This window comes from Hyla sarda, unplaced genomic scaffold (assembly GCF_029499605.1).
Source record: "Hyla sarda isolate aHylSar1 unplaced genomic scaffold, aHylSar1.hap1 scaffold_357, whole genome shotgun sequence".
Lineage (NCBI taxonomy): Eukaryota > Metazoa > Chordata > Amphibia > Anura > Hylidae > Hyla > Hyla sarda.
Genome location: NW_026610339.1, coordinates 132,964 through 152,754, shown reverse-complemented (window position 1 = coordinate 152,754; position 19,791 = coordinate 132,964). Strand labels below are relative to the sequence as shown.

The following is a 19,791-nucleotide window of genomic DNA, read 5'->3' as shown; positions in this document are numbered from 1 at the left end:
GTAATATGGGGATGTAATATAGGGGGATGGTATATGGGGGATGTAATATAGGGGGATGTAATATGGGGGGATGTAATATGGGGGATGTAATATGGGGATGTAATATGGGGATGTAATATGGGGGATGTAATATGGGGATGTAATATGGGAGACTGGTATATGGGGATGTAATATAGGGGGATGTAATATAGGAAAATGTAATATGGGGGGATGGTATATGGGGGATGTAATATAGGGGGATGTAATATGGGGGGATGTAATATGGGAGGATGTAATAAGGGGGGATGTAATATGGGGGATGTAATATGGGGGATGTAATATGGGGGGGATGTAATATGGAGGATGTAATATGGGGGGATGTAATATGGGGGATGTAATATTGGGGATGTAATATGAGAGATGTAATATGAGGGATGTAACATGGGGGATGTAATATGGGAGGATATTATATGGGGGGACGTAATATGGGGGATGTGATATAGGGGGATGTAATATGGGGGGATGTAATATGGGGGAATGGTATATGGGGGATATAATATAGGGGGATGTAAAATGGGGGGATGTAATATGGGGATGTAATATGGAGGATGTAATATGGGGGATGTAATATGGGGGGACGTAATATGGAGATGTAATATAGGGGGATGTAATATGGAGGGATGGTATATGGGGATGTAATATAGGGGGATGTAATATGGGGGGATGGTATATGGGGGGATGGTATATGGGGGATGTAATATAGGGGGATGTAATATGGGGGGATGTAATATTGGGGGGATGTAATAGGGGGGGATGTAATAGGGGGGGTGTAATATGGGGGATGTAATATTGGGGATGAAATATGGGGGATATATTATGGGAGATGTAATATAGGGAGATGTAATATAAGGGGATGTAGTATGGGGGATGTAATATGGGGGATGTAATATGGGGAATGTAAAATGGGGGGATGTAATATGGGAGGATATTATATGGGGGGGACGTAATATGGGGGATGTAATATGGGGGGATGTAATATGGGGGGATGTAATATGGGGGGATGTAATATGGGGGGATGTAATAGGGGGGATGTAATATGGAAGATGTAATATGGGTGTGTAATATGGGGGATGTAATATGGGGAATGTAATATAGGGGGTTGTAATATGGGGGATGTTATATGATGGATGTAATATGGGAGGATATTATATGGGGGGACGTAATATGGGGGATGTAATATAGGGGGATGTAATATGGGGGTATGTAATATGGGGGAATGGTATATGGGGGATATAATATAGGGGGATGTAATATGGGGGGATGTAATATAGGGGATGTAATACGGGGGATGTAATATAGGGGGATGTAATATAGGGGGGTGTAATATAGGGGGATGTAATATGGGGGATGTAATATTGGGGATGTAATATGGGGGGATGTAATATGGGGGGATGTAATATGGGTGAAGTAATATAGGGGGATGTAATATAAGGGGATGTAGTATGGGGGATGTAGTATGGGGGATGTAATATGGGGGATGTAATATGGGGGATGTAATATAGGGGGTTGTAATATGAGTGATATAATATGGAGCAATATAATATGGGGGGATGTTATATGAGTGGTGTAATATGGGGGATGTAATATGGGGGGGATGAAATATTGGGGGGATGTAATATGGGGGGGTGCAATATGGGGGATGTAATATGGGGGATGTTATATGGGGGTATGTAATATGGAGGGATGTTTTATGGGGGGATGTAATATGGGGGGATGAAATATGGGGGATGTAATATGGGGGGAATTAAATATGGGGGATGTAATATGGGGGGGATGAAATATGGGGGGATGTAATATGGGGGGGATGAAATATGGGGATGTAATATGGGGGGATGTAATATGGGGGGATGTAATATGGGGGGATGTTATAGACTGACGGGAGGTGTTGATACCCCGGTCAGGGCAGAATACTGACGGGAGGTGTTGATACCCCAGTCAGGGCAGAATACTGACAGGAGGTGTTGATACCCCGGTCAGGGCAGATTACTGACAGGAGGTGTTGATACCCCGGTCAGGGCAGATTACTGACGGGAGGTGTTGATACCCCAGTCAGGGCAGAATACTGACAGGAGGTGTTGATACCCCGGTCAGGGCAGATTGCTGACAGGAGGTGTTGATACCCCGGTCAGGGCAGAATACTGACGGGAGGTGTTGATACCCCAGTCAGGGCAGAATACTGACAGGAGGTGTTGATACCCCAGTCAGGGCAGAATACTGACAGGAGGTGTTGATACCCCGGTCAGGGCAGATTACTGACAGGAGGTGTTGATACCCCGGTCAGGGCAGATTACTGACGGGAGGTGTTGATACCCCAGTCAGGGCAGAATACTGACAGGAGGTGTTGATACCCCGGTCAGGACAGATTACTGACAGGAGGTGTTGATACCCCGGTCAGGGCAGATTACTGACAGGAGGTGTTGATACCCCGGTCAGGGCAGATTACTGACGGGAGGTGTTGATACTCCAGTCAGGGCAGAATACTGACAGGAGGTGTTGATACCCCGGTCAGGGCAGATTACTGACAGGAGGTGTTGATACCCCGGTCAGGGCAGATTACTGACAGGAGGTGTTGATACCCCGGTCAGGGCAGGATTGTTGCCTCCAGAGCTGATCTTATCTGTTGCAGTTTTAGTTCACTGAATCTTGTTTTGTTACATTGTTTCCTGACCCACAGATGACACAATGTATACACGAGAGCTGGAAGAGAGATCAACATAGCAGAGGTGAATGAGCGGGCGCCGGTCCAGGAGCGGGCACACCTGAGAGTGCGGGAATACGGATGTAATAAAGGGGGATGTAATATGGGGGGATGGTATATGGGGGATGTAATATAGGGGGATGTAATATGGGGGGATGTAATATGGGGGGATGTAATATGGGGAGGATGTAATATGGGGGGATGTAATATGGGGGGATGTAATATGGGGGATGTAATATGAGGGATGTAACATGGGGGGATGTAACATGGGGGATGTAATATGGGAGGATATTATATGGGGGGACGTAATATGGGGGATTTAATATAGGGGGATGTAATATGGGGGGATGTAATATGGGGAAATGGTATATGGGGGATATAATATAGGGGGATGTAATATGGGGGGGTGTAATATGGGGGGGTGTAATATGGGGGATGTAATATGGGGGGATGTAATATGGGGGATGTAATATGGGGGATGTAATATGGGGGATGTAATATGGGGGATGTAATATGGGGGGTTGTAATATGGATGAAGTAATGTAGGGGGATGTAATATAAGGGGATGTAATATGGGGGAATGGTATATGGGGGATATAATATAGGGGGATGTAATATGGGGATGTAATATGGAGGATGTAATATGGGGGATGTAATATGGGGGGACGTAATATGGAGATGTAATATAGGGGGATGTAATATGGGGGGATGGTATATGGGGATGTAATATAGGGGGATGTAATATGGGGGGATGGTATATGGGGGGATGGTATATGGGGGATGTAATATAGGGGGATGTAATATGGGGGGATGTAATATTGGGGGGATGTAATAGGGGGGATGTAATAGGGGGGGTGTAATATGGGGGATGTAATATTGGGGATGTAATATGGGGGATATATTATGGGAGATGTAATATAGGGAGATGTAATATAAGGGGATGTAGTATGGGGGATGTAATATGGGGGATGTAATATGAGGGATGTAAAATGGGGGGATGTAATATGGGAGGATATTATATGGGGGGGACGTAATATGGGGGATGTAATATGGGGGGATGTAATATGGGGGGATGTAATATGGGGGGATGTAATAGGGGGGATGTAATATGGAAGATGTAATATGGGTGTGTAATATGGGGGATGCAATATGGGGAATGTAATATAGGGGGTTGTAATATGGGGGATGTAATATGATGGATGTAATATGGGAGGATATTATATGGGGGGACGTAATATGGGGGATGTAATATAGGGGGATGTAATATGGGGGTATGTAATATGGGGGAATGGTATATGGGGGATATAATATAGGGGGATGTAATATGGGGGGATGTAATATAGGGGATGTAATACGGGGGATGCAATATAGGGGGATGTAATATAGGGGGGGTGTAATATAGGGGGATGTAATATGGGGGATGTAATATGGGGGGTTGTAATATGGATGAAGTAATATAGGGGGATGTAATATAAGGGGATGTAGTATGGGGGATATAGTATGGGGGATGTAATATGGGGGATGTAATATGGGGGGATGTAATATGGGGGATGTAATATGGGAGGATATTATATGGGGGGACGTAATATGGGGGATGTAATATAGGGGGGATGGTATATGGGGGAATGGTATATGGGGGATGTAATATGGGGGGGATGTAATATCGGGGGATGTAATATGGGGGGATGTAATATGGGTGAAGTAATATAGGGGGATGTAATATAGGGGATGTAATATGGAGGATGTAATATGGGGGATGTTATATGGGGGGGACGTAATATGGGGATGTAATATAGGGGGATGGTATATGGGGGATGTAATATAGGGGGATGTAATATGGGGGGATGTAATATGGGGGATGTAATATGGGGATGTAATATGGGGATGTAATATGGGGGATGTAATATGGGGATGTAATATGGGAGACTGGTATATGGGGATGTAATATAGGGGGATGTAATATAGGAAGATGTAATATGGGGGGATGGTATATGGGGGATGTAATATAGGGGGATGTAATATAGGGGGATGTAATATGGGGGGATGTAATATGGGAGGATGTAATAAGGGGGGATGTAATATGGGGGATGTAATATGGGGGATGTAATATGGGGGGATGTAATATGGAGGATGTAATATGGGGGATGTAATATGGGGGATGTAATATTGGGGATGTAATATGAGAGATGTAATATGAGGGATGTAACATGGGGGATGTAATATGGGAGGATATTATATGGGGGGACGTAATATGGGGGATGTGATATAGGGGGATGTAATATGGGGGGATGTAATATGGGGGAATGGTATATGGGGGATATAATATAGGGGGATGTAATATGGGGGGATGTAATATGGGAATGTAATATGGAGGATGTAATATGGGGGATGTAATATGGGGGGACGTAATATGGAGATGTAATATAGGGGGATGTAATATGGAGGGATGGTATATGGGGATGTAATATAGGGGGATGTAATATGGGGGGATGGTATATGGGGGGATGGTATATGGGGGATGTAATATAGGGGGATGTAATATGGGGGGATGTAATATTGGGGGGATGTAATAGGGGGGGATGTAATAGGGGGGGTGTAATATGGGGGATGTAATATTGGGGATGTAATATGGGGGATATATTATGGGAGATGTAATATAGGGAGATGTAATATAAGGGGATGTAGTATGGGGGATGTAATATGGGGGATGTAATATGGGGGATGTAAAATGGGGGGATGTAATATGGGAGGATATTATATGGGGGGGACGTAATATGGGGGATGTAATATGGGGGGATGTAATATGGGGGGATGTAATATGGGGGGATGTAATATGGGGGGATGTAATAGGGGGGATGTAATATGGAAGATGTAATATGGGTGTGTAATATGGGGGATGTAATATGGGGAATGTAATATAGGGGGTTGTAATATGGGGGATGTTATATGATGGATGTAATATGGGAGGATATTATATGGGGGGACGTAATATGGGGGATGTAATATAGGGGGATGTAATATGGGGGTATGTAATATGGGGGAATGGTATATGGGGGATATAATATAGGGGGATGTAATATGGGGGGATGTAATATAGGGGATGTAATACGGGGGATGTAATATAGGGGGATGTAATATAGGGGGGTGTAATATAGGGGGATGTAATATGGGGGATGTAATATTGGGGATGTAATATGGGGGGATGTAATATGGGGGGATGTAATATGGGTGAAGTAATATAGGGGGATGTAATATAAGGGGATGTAGCATGGGGGATGTAGTATGGGGGATGTAATATGGGGGATGTAATATGGGGGATGTAATATAGGGGGTTGTAATATGAGTGATATAATATGGAGCAATATAATATGGGGGGATGTTATATGAGTGGTGTAATATGGGGGATGTAATATGGGGGGGATGAAATATTGGGGGGATGTAATATGGGGGGGTGCAATATGGGGGATGTAATATGGGGGATGTTATATGGGGGTATGTAATATGGGGGGATGTAATATGGGGGGATGTAATATGGAGGGATGTTTTATGGGGGGATGTAATATGGGGGGGGATGAAATATGGGGGATGTAATATGGGGGGAATTAAATATGGGGGATGTAATATGGGGGGGATGAAATATGGGGGGATGTAATATGGGGGGGATGAAATATGGGGATGTAATATGGGGGGATGTAATATGGGGGGATGTAATATGGGGGGATGTTATAGACTGACGGGAGGTGTTGATACCCCGGTCAGGGCAGAATACTGACGGGAGGTGTTGATACCCCAGTCAGGGCAGAATACTGACAGGAGGTGTTGATACCCCGGTCAGGGCAGATTACTGACAGGAGGTGTTGATACCCCGGTCAGGGCAGATTACTGACGGGAGGTGTTGATACCCCAGTCAGGGCAGAATACTGACAGGAGGTGTTGATACCCCGGTCAGGGCAGATTGCTGACAGGAGGTGTTGATACCCCGGTCAGGGCAGAATACTGACGGGAGGTGTTGATACCCCAGTCAGGGCAGAATACTGACAGGAGGTGTTGATACCCCAGTCAGGGCAGAATACTGACAGGAGGTGTTGATACCCCGGTCAGGGCAGAGTACTGACAGGAGGTGTTGATACCCCGGTCAGGGCAGATTACTGACGGGAGGTGTTGATACCCCAGTCAGGGCAGAATACTGACAGGAGGTGTTGATACCCCGGTCAGGACAGATTACTGACAGGAGGTGTTGATACCCCGGTCAGGGCAGATTACTGACAGGAGGTGTTGATACCCCGGTCAGGGCAGATTACTGACGGGAGGTGTTGATACCCCAGTCAGGGCAGAATACTGACAGGAGGTGTTGATACCCCGGTCAGGGCAGATTACTGACAGGAGGTGTTGATACCCCGGTCAGGGCAGAATACTGACAGGAGGTGTTGATACCCTGGTCAGGGCAGGATTGTTGCCTCCAGAGCTGATCTTATCTGTTGCAGTTTTAGTTCACTGAATCTTGTTTTGTTACATTGTTTCCTGACCCACAGATGACACAATGTATACACGAGAGCTGGAAGAGAGATCAACATAGCAGAGGTGAATGAGCGGGCGCCGGTCCAGGAGCGGGCACACCTGAGAGTGCGGGAATACGGATGTAATAAAGGGGGATGTAATATGGGGGGATGGTATATGGGGGATGTAATATAGGGGGATGTAATATGGGGGGATGTAATATGGGGAGGATGTAATATGGGGGGATGTAATATGGGGGGATGTAATATGGGGGATGTAATATGAGGGATGTAACATGGGGGGATGTAACATGGGGGATGTAATATGGGAGGATATTATATGGGGGGACGTAATATGGGGGATTTAATATAGGGGGATGTAATATGGGGGGATGTAATATGGGGAAATGGTATATGGGGGATATAATATAGGGGGATGTAATATGGGGGGGTGTAATATGGGGGGGTGTAATATGGGGGATGTAATATGGGGGGATGTAATATGGGGGATGTAATATGGGGGATGTAATATGGGGGATGTAATATGGGGGGTTGTAATATGGATGAAGTAATGTAGGGGGATGTAATATAAGGGGATGTAATATGGGGGAATGGTATATGGGGGATATAATATAGGGGGATGTAATATGGGGATGTAATATGGAGGATGTAATATGGGGGATGTAATATGGGGGGACGTAATATGGAGATGTAATATAGGGGGATGTAATATGGGGGGATGGTATATGGGGATGTAATATAGGGGGATGTAATATGGGGGGATGGTATATGGGGGATAGTATATGGGGGATGTAATATAGGGGGATGTAATATGGGGGGATGTAATATTGGGGATGTAATATGGGGGATGTAATATGGGGGATATATTATGGGAGATGTAATATAGGGAGATGTAATATAAGGGGATGTAGTATGGGGGATGTAATATGGGGGATGTAATATGAGGGATGTAAAATGGGGGGATGTAATATGGGAGGATATTATATGGGGGGGACGTAATATGGGGGATGTAATATGGGGGGATGTAATATGGGGGGATGTAATATGGGGGGATGTAATAGGGGGGATGTAATATGGAAGATGTAATATGGGTGTGTAATATGGGGGATGTAATATGGGGAATGTAATATAGGGGGTTGTAATATGGGGGATGTAATATGATGGATGTAATATGGGAGGATATTATATGGGGGGACGTAATATGGGGGATGTAATATAGGGGGATGTAATATGGGGGTATGTAATATGGGGGAATGGTATATGGGGGATATAATATAGGGGGATGTAATATGGGGGGATGTAATATAGGGGATGTAATACGGGGGATGTAATATAGGGGGATGTAATATAGGGGGTGTGTAATATAGGGGGATGTAATATGGGGGATGTAATATGGGGGGTTGTAATATGGATGAAGTAATATAGGGGGATGTAATATAAGGGGATGTAGTATGGGGGATGTAATATGGGGGATGTAATATGGGGGATGTAATATGGGGGGATGTAATATGGGGGATGTAATATGGGAGGATATTATATGGGGGGACGTAATATGGGGGATGTAATATAGGGGGGATGGTATATGGGGGAATGGTATATGGGGGATGTAATATGGGGGGGATGTAATATCGGGGGATGTAATATGGGGGGATGTAATATGGGTAAAGTAATATAGGGGGATGTAATATAGGGGATGTAATATGGAGGATGTAATATGGGGGATGTTATATGGGGGGGACGTAATATGGGGATGTAATATAGGGGGATGGTATATGGGGGATGTAATATAGGGGGATGTAATATGGGGGGATGTAATATGGGGGATGTAATATGGGGATGTAATATGGGGATGTAATATGGGGGATGTAATATGGGGATGTAATATGGGAGACTGGTATATGGGGATGTAATATAGGGGGATGTAATATAGGAAGATGTAATATGGGGGGATGGTATATGGGGGATGTAATATAGGGGGATGTAATATAGGGGGATGTAATATGGGGGGATGTAATATGGGAGGATGTAATAAGGGGGGATGTAATATGGGGGATGTAATATGGGGGATGTAATATGGGGGGGATGTAATATGGAGGATGTAATATGGGGGGATGTAATATGGGGGATGTAATATTGGGGATGTAATATGAGAGATGTAATATGAGGGATGTAACATGGGAGATGTAATATGGGAGGATATTATATGGGGGGACGTAATATGGGGGATGTAATATGGGGGAATGGTATATGGGGGATATAATATAGGGGGATGTAATATGGGGGGATGTAATATGGGGATGTAATATGGAGGATGTAATATGGGGGATGTAATATGGGGGGACGTAATATGGAGATGTAATATAGGGGGATGTAATATGGGGGGATGGTATATGGGGATGTAATATAGGGGGATGTAATATGGGGGGATGGTATATGGGGGGATGGTATATGGGGGATGTAATATAGGGGGATGTAATATGGGGGGATGTAATATTGGGGGGATGTAATAGGGGGGATGTAATAGGGGGGGTGTAATATGGGGGATGTAATATTGGGGATGTAATATGGGGATATAATATGGGAGATGTAATATAGGGAGATGTAATATAAGGGGATGTAGTATGGGGGATGTAATATGGGGGATGTAATATGAGGGATGTAAAATGGGGGGATGTAATATGGAAGGATATTATATGGGGGGGACGTAATATGGTGGATGTAATATGGGGGGAAGTAATATGGGGGGATGTAATATGGGGGGATGTAATAGGGGGGATGTAATATGGAAGATGTAATATGGGTGTGTAATATGGGGGATGTAATATGGGGAATGTAATATAGGGGGTTGTAATATGGGGGATGTTATATGATGGTTGTAATATGGGAGGATATTATATGGGGGGACGTAATATGGGGGATGTAATATAGGGGAATGTAATATGGGGGTATGTAATATGGGGGAATGGTATATGGGGGATATAATATAGGGGGATGTAATATGGGGGGATGTAATATGGGGGATGTAATATGGGGGATGTAATATAGGGGGATGTAATATAGGGGGGTGTAATATAGGGGGATGTAGTATGGGGGATGTAATATGGGGGGATGTAATATGGGGGATGTAATATTGGGGATGTAATATGGGGGGATGTAATATGGGGGGATGTAATATAGGGGGATGTAATATAAGGGGATGTAGTATGGGGGATGTAGTATGGGGGATGTAATATGAGGGATGTAATATGGGGGATGTAATATGGGGAATGTAATATAGGGGGTTGTAATATGGGGGATGTTATATGATGGTTGTAATATGGGAGGATATTATATGGGGGGACGTAATATGGGGGATGTAATATAGGGGAATGTAATATGGGGGTATGTAATATGGGGGAATGGTATATGGGGGATATAATATAGGGGGATGTAATATGGGGGGATGTAATATGGGGGATGTAATATGGGGGATGTAATATAGGGGGATGTAATATAGGGGGGTGTAATATAGGGGGATGTAGTATGGGGGATGTAATATGGGGGGATGTAATATGGGGGATGTAATATTGGGGATGTAATATGGGGGGATGTAATATGGGGGGATGTAATATAGGGGGATGTAATATAAGGGGATGTAGTATGGGGGATGTAGTATGGGGGATGTAATATGAGGGATGTAATATGGGGGATGTAATATAGGGGGTTGTAATATGAGTGATATAATATGGAGCAATATAATATGGGGGGATGTTATATGAGTGGTGTAATATGGGGGATGTAATATGGGGGGGATGAAATATTGGGGGGATGTAATATGGGGGGGTGCAATATGGGGGATGTAATATGGGGGATGTTATATGGGGGTATGTAATATGGGGGGATGTTATATGGGGGGATGTAATATGGGGGGATGTAATATGGAGTAATGTTTTATGGGGGGATGTAATATGGGGGGGATGAAATATGGGGGATGTAATATGGGGGGAATTAAATATGGGGGATGTAATATGGGGGGGATGAAATATGGGGGGATGTAATATGGGGGGGATGAAATATGGGGATGTAATATGGGGGGATGTAATATGGGGGGATGTAATATGGGGGGATGTTATAGACTGACGGGAGGTGTTGATACCCCGGTCAGGGCAGAATACTGACGGGAGGTGTTGATACCCCAGTCAGGGCAGAATACTGACAGGAGGTGTTGATACCCCGGTCAGGGCAGAATACGGACAGGAGGTGTTGATACCCCGGTCAGGGCAGAATACTGACGGGAGGTGTTGATACCCCGGTCAGGGCAGATTACTGACAGGAGGTGTTGATACCCCGGTCAGGGCAGAATACTGACAGGAGGTGTTGATACCCCAGTCAGGGCAGAATACTGACAGGAGGTGTTGATACCCCGGTCAGGGCAGATTACTGACAGGAGGTGTTGATACCCCGGTCAGGGCAGATTACTGACGGGAGGTGTTGATACCCCAGTCAGGGCAGAATACTGACAGGAGGTGTTGATACCCCGGTCAGGGCAGATTGCTGACAGGAGGTGTTGATACCCCGGTCAGGGCAGATTGCTGACAGGAGGTGTTGATACCCCGGTCAGGGCAGAATACTGACGGGAGGTGTTGATACCCCAGTCAGGGCAGAATACTGACAGGAGGTGTTGATACCCCAGTCAGGGCAGAATACTGACAGGAGGTGTTGATACCCCGGTCAGGGCAGATTACTGACAGGAGGTGTTGATACCCCGGTCAGGGCAGATTACTGACGGGAGGTGTTGATACCCCAGTCAGGGCAGAATACTGACAGGAGGTGTTGATACCCCGGTCAGGACAGATTACTGACAGGAGGTGTTGATACCCCGGTCAGGGCAGATTACTGACAGGAGGTGTTGATACCCCGGTCAGGGCAGATTACTGACGGGAGGTGTTGATACCCCAGTCAGGGCAGAATACTGACAGGAGGTGTTGATACCCCGGTCAGGGCAGATTACTGACAGGAGGTGTTGATACCCCGGTCAGGGCAGAATACTGACAGGAGGTGTTGATACCCCGGTCAGGGCAGGATTGTTGCCTCCAGAGCTGATCTTATCTGTTGCAGTTTTAGTTCACTGAATCTTGTTTTGTTACATTGTTTCCTGACCCACAGATGACACAATGTATACACGAGAGCTGGAAGAGAGATCAACATAGCAGAGGTGAATGAGCGGGCGCCGGTCCAGGAGCGGGCACACCTGAGAGTGCGGGAATACGGATGTAATAAAGGGGGATGTAATATGGGGGGATGGTATATGGGGGATGTAATATAGGGGGATGTAATATGGGGGGATGTAATATGGGGGGATGTTATATGGGGAGGATGTAATATGGGGGGATGTAATATGGGGGGATGTAATATGGGGGATGTAATATGAGGGATGTAACATGGGGGGATGTAACATGGGGGATGTAATATGGGAGGATATTATATGGGGGGACGTAATATGGGGGATTTAATATAGGGGGATGTAATATGGGGGGATGTTATATGGGGAAATGGTATATGGGGGATATAATATAGGGGGATGTAATATGGGGGGGTGTAATATGGGGGGGTGTAATATGGGGGATGTAATATGGGGGGATGTAATATGGGGGATGTAATATGGGGGATGTAATATGGGGGATGTAATATGGGGGGTTGTAATATGGATGAAGTAATGTAGGGGGATGTAATATAAGGGGATGTAATATGGGGGATGTAATATGGGAGGATATTATATGGGGGGACGTAATATGGGGGATGTAATATAGGGGGGATGGTATATGGGGGAATGGTATATGGGGGATGTAATATGGGGGGATGTAATATCGGGGGATGTAATATGGGGGGATGTAATATGGGTGAAGTAATATAGGGGGATGTAATATGGGGGGGATGTAATATAGGGGGGCTGTAATAGGGGGGATGTAATAGGGGGGATGTAATATGGGTGATGTAATATAGGGGGATGTAATATGGGGGAATGGTATATGGGGGATATAATATAGGGGGATGTAATATGGGGGGATGAAATATGGGGGATGTAATATGGGGGGGATGAAATATGGGGGATGTAATATGGGGGGTGCAATATGGGGATGTAATATGGGGGGATGTTATATGGGGGGTGAAATATGGGGGATGTTATATGGGGGGGATGTAATATGGGGGATGTAATATGGGGGGGATGAAATATGGGGGGTGCAATATGGGGATGTAATATGGGGGGATGTGATATGGGGGGATGTGATATGGGGGGGTGTAATATGGGGGATGTAATATGGGGGATGTAATATAGGGGGTTGTAATATGGGGGATGTAATATGAGGGATGTAAAATGGGGGGATGTAATATGGGGGGATGTAATATGGGGGGATGTAATATGGGAGGATGTAATATGAGGGATGTAACATGGGCGTTGTAATATGGGGGGTTGTAATATGGGGGATGGTATATGGGGGATGTAATATAGGGGGATGTAATATAGGGGGATGTAATATGGGGGATGTAATATGGGGGATGTAATATGGGGGATGTAATATAGGGGGTTGTAAAATGAGTGATGTAATATGGGGCAACATAATATGGGGGGATGTTATATGAGTGATGTAATATTGGGGGTGTAATATGGGGGATGTAATATGGGGGGGATGAAATATGGGGGTGTAATATGGGGATATAATACGGGGGGATGTAATATGGGGGGATGTAATATGGGGGACAAAATATGGGGGATTTAATATAGGGGGGATGGTATATGGGAAATGGTATATGGGGGATGTAATATGGGGGGGATGTAATATCGGGGGATGTAATATGGGGGGATGTAATATGGGTGAAGTAATATAGGGGGATGTAATATGGGGGGGATGTAATATAGGGGGGCTGTAATAGGGGGGATGTAATAGGGGGTATGTAATATGGGTGATGTAATATAGGGGGATGTAATATGGGGGAATGGTATATGGGGGATATAATATAGGGGGATGTAATATGGGGGGATGAAATATGGGGGATGTAATATGGGGGGGATGAAATATGGGGGATGTAATATGGGGGGTGCAATATGGGGATGTAATATGGGGGGATGTTATATGGGGGGTGAAATATGGGGGATGTTATATGGGGGGGATGTAATATGGGGGATGTAATATGGGGGGGATGAAATATGGGGGGTGCAATATGGGGATGTAATATGGGGGGATGTGATATGGGGGGATGTGATATGGGGGGGTGTAATATGGGGGATGTAATATGGGGGATGTAATATAGGGGGTTGTAATATGGGGGATGTAATATGAGGGATGTAACATGGGGGGATGTAATATGGGGGGATGTAATATGGGGGGATGTAATATGGGAGGATGTAATATGAGGGATGTAACATGGGCGTTGTAATATGGGGGTTGTAATATGGGGGATGGTATATGGGGGATGTAATATAGGGGGATGTAATATAGGGGGATGTAATATGGGGGATGTAATATGGGGGATGTAATATGGGGGATGTAATATAGGGGGTTGTAAAATGAGTGATGTAATATGGGGCAACATAATATGGGGGGATGTTATATGAGTGATGTAATATTGGGGGTGTAATATGGGGGATGTAATATGGGGGGGATGAAATATGGGGGGTGTAATATGGGGATATAATACGGGGGAATGTAATATGGGGGGATGTAATATGGGGGACAAAATATGGGGGATTTAATATGGGGGGATGTAATTTGGGGATGTAATATGGGGGGACGTAATATGGGGGATGTAATATGGGGGGATGTAATATGGGGGGATGTAATATGGGGGGACATAATATGGGGGGATGTAATATGGGGGGATGTAATATGGGGGGATGTAATATGGGGGATGTAATATGGGGGATGTAATATGGGGGGGACATAATATGGGGGGATGTAATATGGAGGAATGTAATATGGGGGGGACATAATATGGGGGGATGTAATATGGGGGGACATAATATGGGGGGATGTAATATGGGGGATGTACTGGCAGCACACAGACCCCTGTTCCCTCTCCCATGTATATTGTTTTTTATGATCAGCCATTGTTGACCCGGTTAGTCCCCGTCTGACCGCACCTGCAGATCCCTTATAGGACAGGAGGCTGTGTGGCCCTTGGTGCCCCCTGTATCTATAGGTAACATGTAACTCTGCCCCTGATATTCCATCCCTGCTTCCCATCATAAAAGGTACTAGGGAATCCCACCTAATTCTCCCTATGGGCCCCGGAGCCTTCCGATTTTTGCACAATTTGACGTCAACTTCAACTCCACCCGGTGACAGTCATCAGGGAAACGTTCTGATCGGGACCGAAAACCTAGATCAGCGTAAATCCAGACACAACCGATTCACAAAACATTGAGCCATAAATTGGATACATGTAAGTGGGGACCTACCATCTGCCTGTATTGTATTGAGGCTCTTCGGGCAGTAGAGGGCGCTGTGATTGGTCCTTACGTATTCATCAAATAGTCCCACGGGGGTTTTCTAAAAAGTCGCACATTTGTAAATACTGTACATACTATGAGTTATAAGCTTATAACAGGTGACGTAACACAATACCTCTGAGCAGACGATCGCCGCGGCAGATAAGCGTTAGGAATCCGTAGCCGCTTATTGGTGCATTTTTTTTTTTTTGCTAATACTTTAAATAATAGAGAATTTCATTTAAAAAAAAAACACATTGGTGACACAAACTAATATCTGTGTAACATGCGGACAGCGTATGCCATTGTATATGCGCCATTACTACTATTCTGTATGTAGGCTCATGGCTGACATAAATTTGCGCAATAATTTGCGCCAAAAAAAAAAAGTCACATTAAATAAATGGCACAAACAAGAATCCATAAATGTGGGTTGTAAGTGTAAGGATACGGTGATACTGTGAGTTTTTGCACACTTTTGAGCAATAGAGTGACTGCGCCAAAATTTGCGACAATCTGACAAACGCGGCTGTACGTAAATGCTTAATATATTCCTCCCACTACTTAGACCAGTGATCCCCAATCAGGGTTCCTCCAGCTGCTGCGAAACTACAACTCCCAGCATGTCCGGACAGCCGAAGGCTGTCCGGGCATGCTGGGGGTTGTAGTTTCTCAACAGCTGGAGGCACCCTGGTCGTGAAACACTGACAGACATAAGAACAAAAGGGGCAAATGATAAATGAAATGAAAGGGGCCTCTGGAGGGTCTTCTGTATTAAGCAGCCAGTCGAACAATAGACTCAGACTAAAATTTAGCCCAGGAATGTAAAGTCCTAACATAACATAGTAATGCATATATACACAGGGGAAGACTGGGGAACTAAAAGTCCCAGCACAACCTAGTAATGACTCCATTCCTAGTGGAGCACTGAGGTACTGCAAGTTTTAGTATAAGCCAATGATAATAAATACACATCTGAGCACAGGTTTGTAGTTAAGAATGATGCAATTCAATGACAGCAAGCAGAGCCCTTGATAGGATACTAGACAGATGATGTCATGATGAATATGCTTTATGTACAGTGTTCCATTGTTTTGCAGCATGCTATGAAGAGGGAGCTTGCGGACAAAACACAAGGGACATTTGAGATATCTGTGGACCTCAAGAAGACCCATAAGGAGGAATGTCTGGAATGTATCATCACCCTCCTTCCGGAGCACCCCTGACTCACAGTCATCACCTCCCGGAGCTCCCCTGACTCACAGTCATCACCTCCCGGAGCACCCCTGACTCACAGTCATCACCTCCCGGAGCACCCCTGACTCACAGTCATCACCTCCCGGAGCACCCCTGACTCACAGTCATTACCTCCCAGAGCACCCCTGACTCACAGTCATCACCTCCCGGAGCACCCCTGACTCACAGTCATCACCTCCCGGAGCACCCCTGACTCACAGTCATCACCTCCCGGAGCACCCCTGACTCACAGTCATCACCTCCCGGAGCACCCCTGACTCACAGTCATCACCTCCCGGAGCACCCCTGACTCACAGTCATCACCTCCCGGAGCACCCCTGACTCACAGTCATTACCTCCCAGAGCACCCCTGACTCACAGTCATCACCTCCCGGAGAACCCCTGACTCACAGTCATCACCTCCGGGAGCACCCCTGACTCACAGTCATCACCTCCCGGAGCACCCCGGACTCACAGTCATCACCTCCCGGAGCACCCCTGACTCAAAGTCATCACCTCCTGGAGCACCCCTGACTCACAGTCATCACCTCCCGGAGCACCCCTGACTCACAGTCATCACCTCCCAGAGCACCCCTGACTCACAGTCATTACCTCCCAGAGCACCCCTGACTCACAGTCATCACCTCCCGGAGCACCCCTGACTCACAGTCATCACCTCCCGGAGCACCCCTGACTCATTCATCACCTCCTGGAGCACCCCTGACTCACAGTCATCACCTCCCGGAGCACCCCTGACTCACAGTCATCACCTCCCGGAGCACCCCTGACTCACAGTCATTACCTCCCAGAGCACCCCTGACTCACAGTCATCACCTCCCGGAGCACCCCTGACTCACAGTCATCACCTCCCGGAGCACCCCTGACTCATTCATCACCTCCTGGAGCACCCCTGACTCACAGTCATCACCTCCCGGAGCACCCCTGACTCACAGTCATCACCTCCCGGAGCACCCCTGACTCACAGTCATTACCTCCCAGAGCACCCCTGACTCACAGTCATCACCTCCCGGAGCACCCCTGATTCACAGTCATCACCTCCCGGAGCACCCCTGACTCATTCATCACCTCCTGGAGCACCCCTGACTCACAGTCATCACCTCCCGGAGAACCCCTGACTCACAGTCATCACCTCCCAGAGAACCCCTGACTCACAGTCATCACCTCCCGGAGCATCCCTGACTCAAAGTCATCACCTCCTGGAGCACCCCTGACTCACATTCATCCACTCCCAGAGCACCCTTGATTACAGTCGTCATCACCTCCCGGAGCACCCCTGACTCACAGTCATCACCTCCCAGAGCACCCCTGACTCAGAGTCATCACCTCCCAGAGCACCCCTGACTCACAGTCATCACCTCCCGGCGCACCCCTGACTCACAGTCATCACCTCCCGGAGCACCCCTGACTCCCATTCATCCCCTCCCAGAGCACCCCTGACTCACAGTCATCACCTCCCGGAGCACCCCTGTCTCACATTCATCACCTCCTGGAGCACCCATGACTCACATTCATCACCTCCTAGAGCACCCATGACTTACAGTCATCACCTACTCACCAGTCTGGTTAACCTGAACCCCATCTTCTTGCCTCTATAGACTAATTTAAAGTTTCGACAGCTGAAGGTTTGTTATAACAGAAACTATGGAATCCTCCTTTTTGGATGACTTGTTACAATGTATCAGTCAGGAGTCCGGGCTACATCGGAAACGCAGATGATCCAGCTGTCAGGCTGATATTACACTCAGCATCTCTTATCCCAAATTTGTTGGTGTTTTTTAACTTTTTTTTTTTTTTTGTTTGAAAACATTGTGGTCAAATATTTCTGTAAAGTCTATAAAAAAATTATGGAAAATGTAGAATATGCGCTTTCAAAAATACCATGAAAAAAACATAATTGATGGGGTGTATTAAAATAAATGTTCTTAAAACTGTTACCAAATGTAAAAAAAAAAAAATTTGATGTGTGTGGCAGATGTATATCAGTCCTAGAATAACCGAGTCATGAATAGTTAATCAGTGGCACAATAGAGAAATTCACAACATACTACAAGTCCCAGCATAACAAATTATTTATGAATACACAATAGAACACTAAAGCAGTATAAGCCAAGTAATAAATACAATGCTTAATAGGGAACAATTCCCAACCCCTTTACTGCACCACTCACTAGATATTATAGGTAAGGCCATGTCCACACCGCGTCATTTGTGCAGAATGTCCAAACAGAAAACGTGCGGACATTGCGCACATTTGAAGAATCCATCAGGTACTGTGCAGTGGGATTGGAAATGTGTCGTCTGATAGATGGCAATGCATTTCCAAACGAAATCCGTAAAAAAGAATAGAGAAGTTAAATATTTTTCGGACGCCGGAATCAGGATTTCCGCGGGAGAAGCATCTGCAACGGAAATTCCACCATGTGAACAGTGTTGCAGTATCCCATTAAAACCAATAGGACTCTGCAGCCTACCCACGAGGAATCGTAAGGAATAGAGATGTCGCGAATTGTTCGCCGGCAAACAGTTCCCGGCGAACTTAGCTACGGGCGAACATATGTGAAGTTCGATCCGCCCCCTATACTTCCACATTGCAGCAAACTTTGACCCTGTGAGTCAGAGTCAGCAGACACATTACAGCCAATCAGCAGCAGTCCCTCCCTTCCAGACCCTCCTACCTCCTGCACGGACGCCATTTTAGCCTCATTCAGCATGCTGCAGGCTTAGGAAGTGGAGGATCAGAGAAGCTGCTCCTGCTGTATAGGGAAAGTGATAGCTAGGTTGCTGCTAGGTGGTGTATTCAGGGTCCACTTTAC

The 19,791-nt window shown here is 45.9% G+C and overlaps 1 protein-coding gene across 1 annotated transcript in view; it reads left to right on the top strand.

Moving 5' to 3' along the window:
• Positions 1-16,947, top strand: part of LOC130331776 (cathelin-related peptide SC5-like) — a 45,865-nt gene extending 28,918 nt beyond the window's left edge. The window contains exon 4 of the mRNA XM_056553718.1: positions 16,822-16,947. Within this exon, the coding sequence (XP_056409693.1) occupies positions 16,822-16,947 (126 nt within the window). The remainder of the gene's footprint in view (positions 1-16,821) is intronic.
• The last annotated feature ends 2,844 nt before the right edge of the window (positions 16,948-19,791 follow it).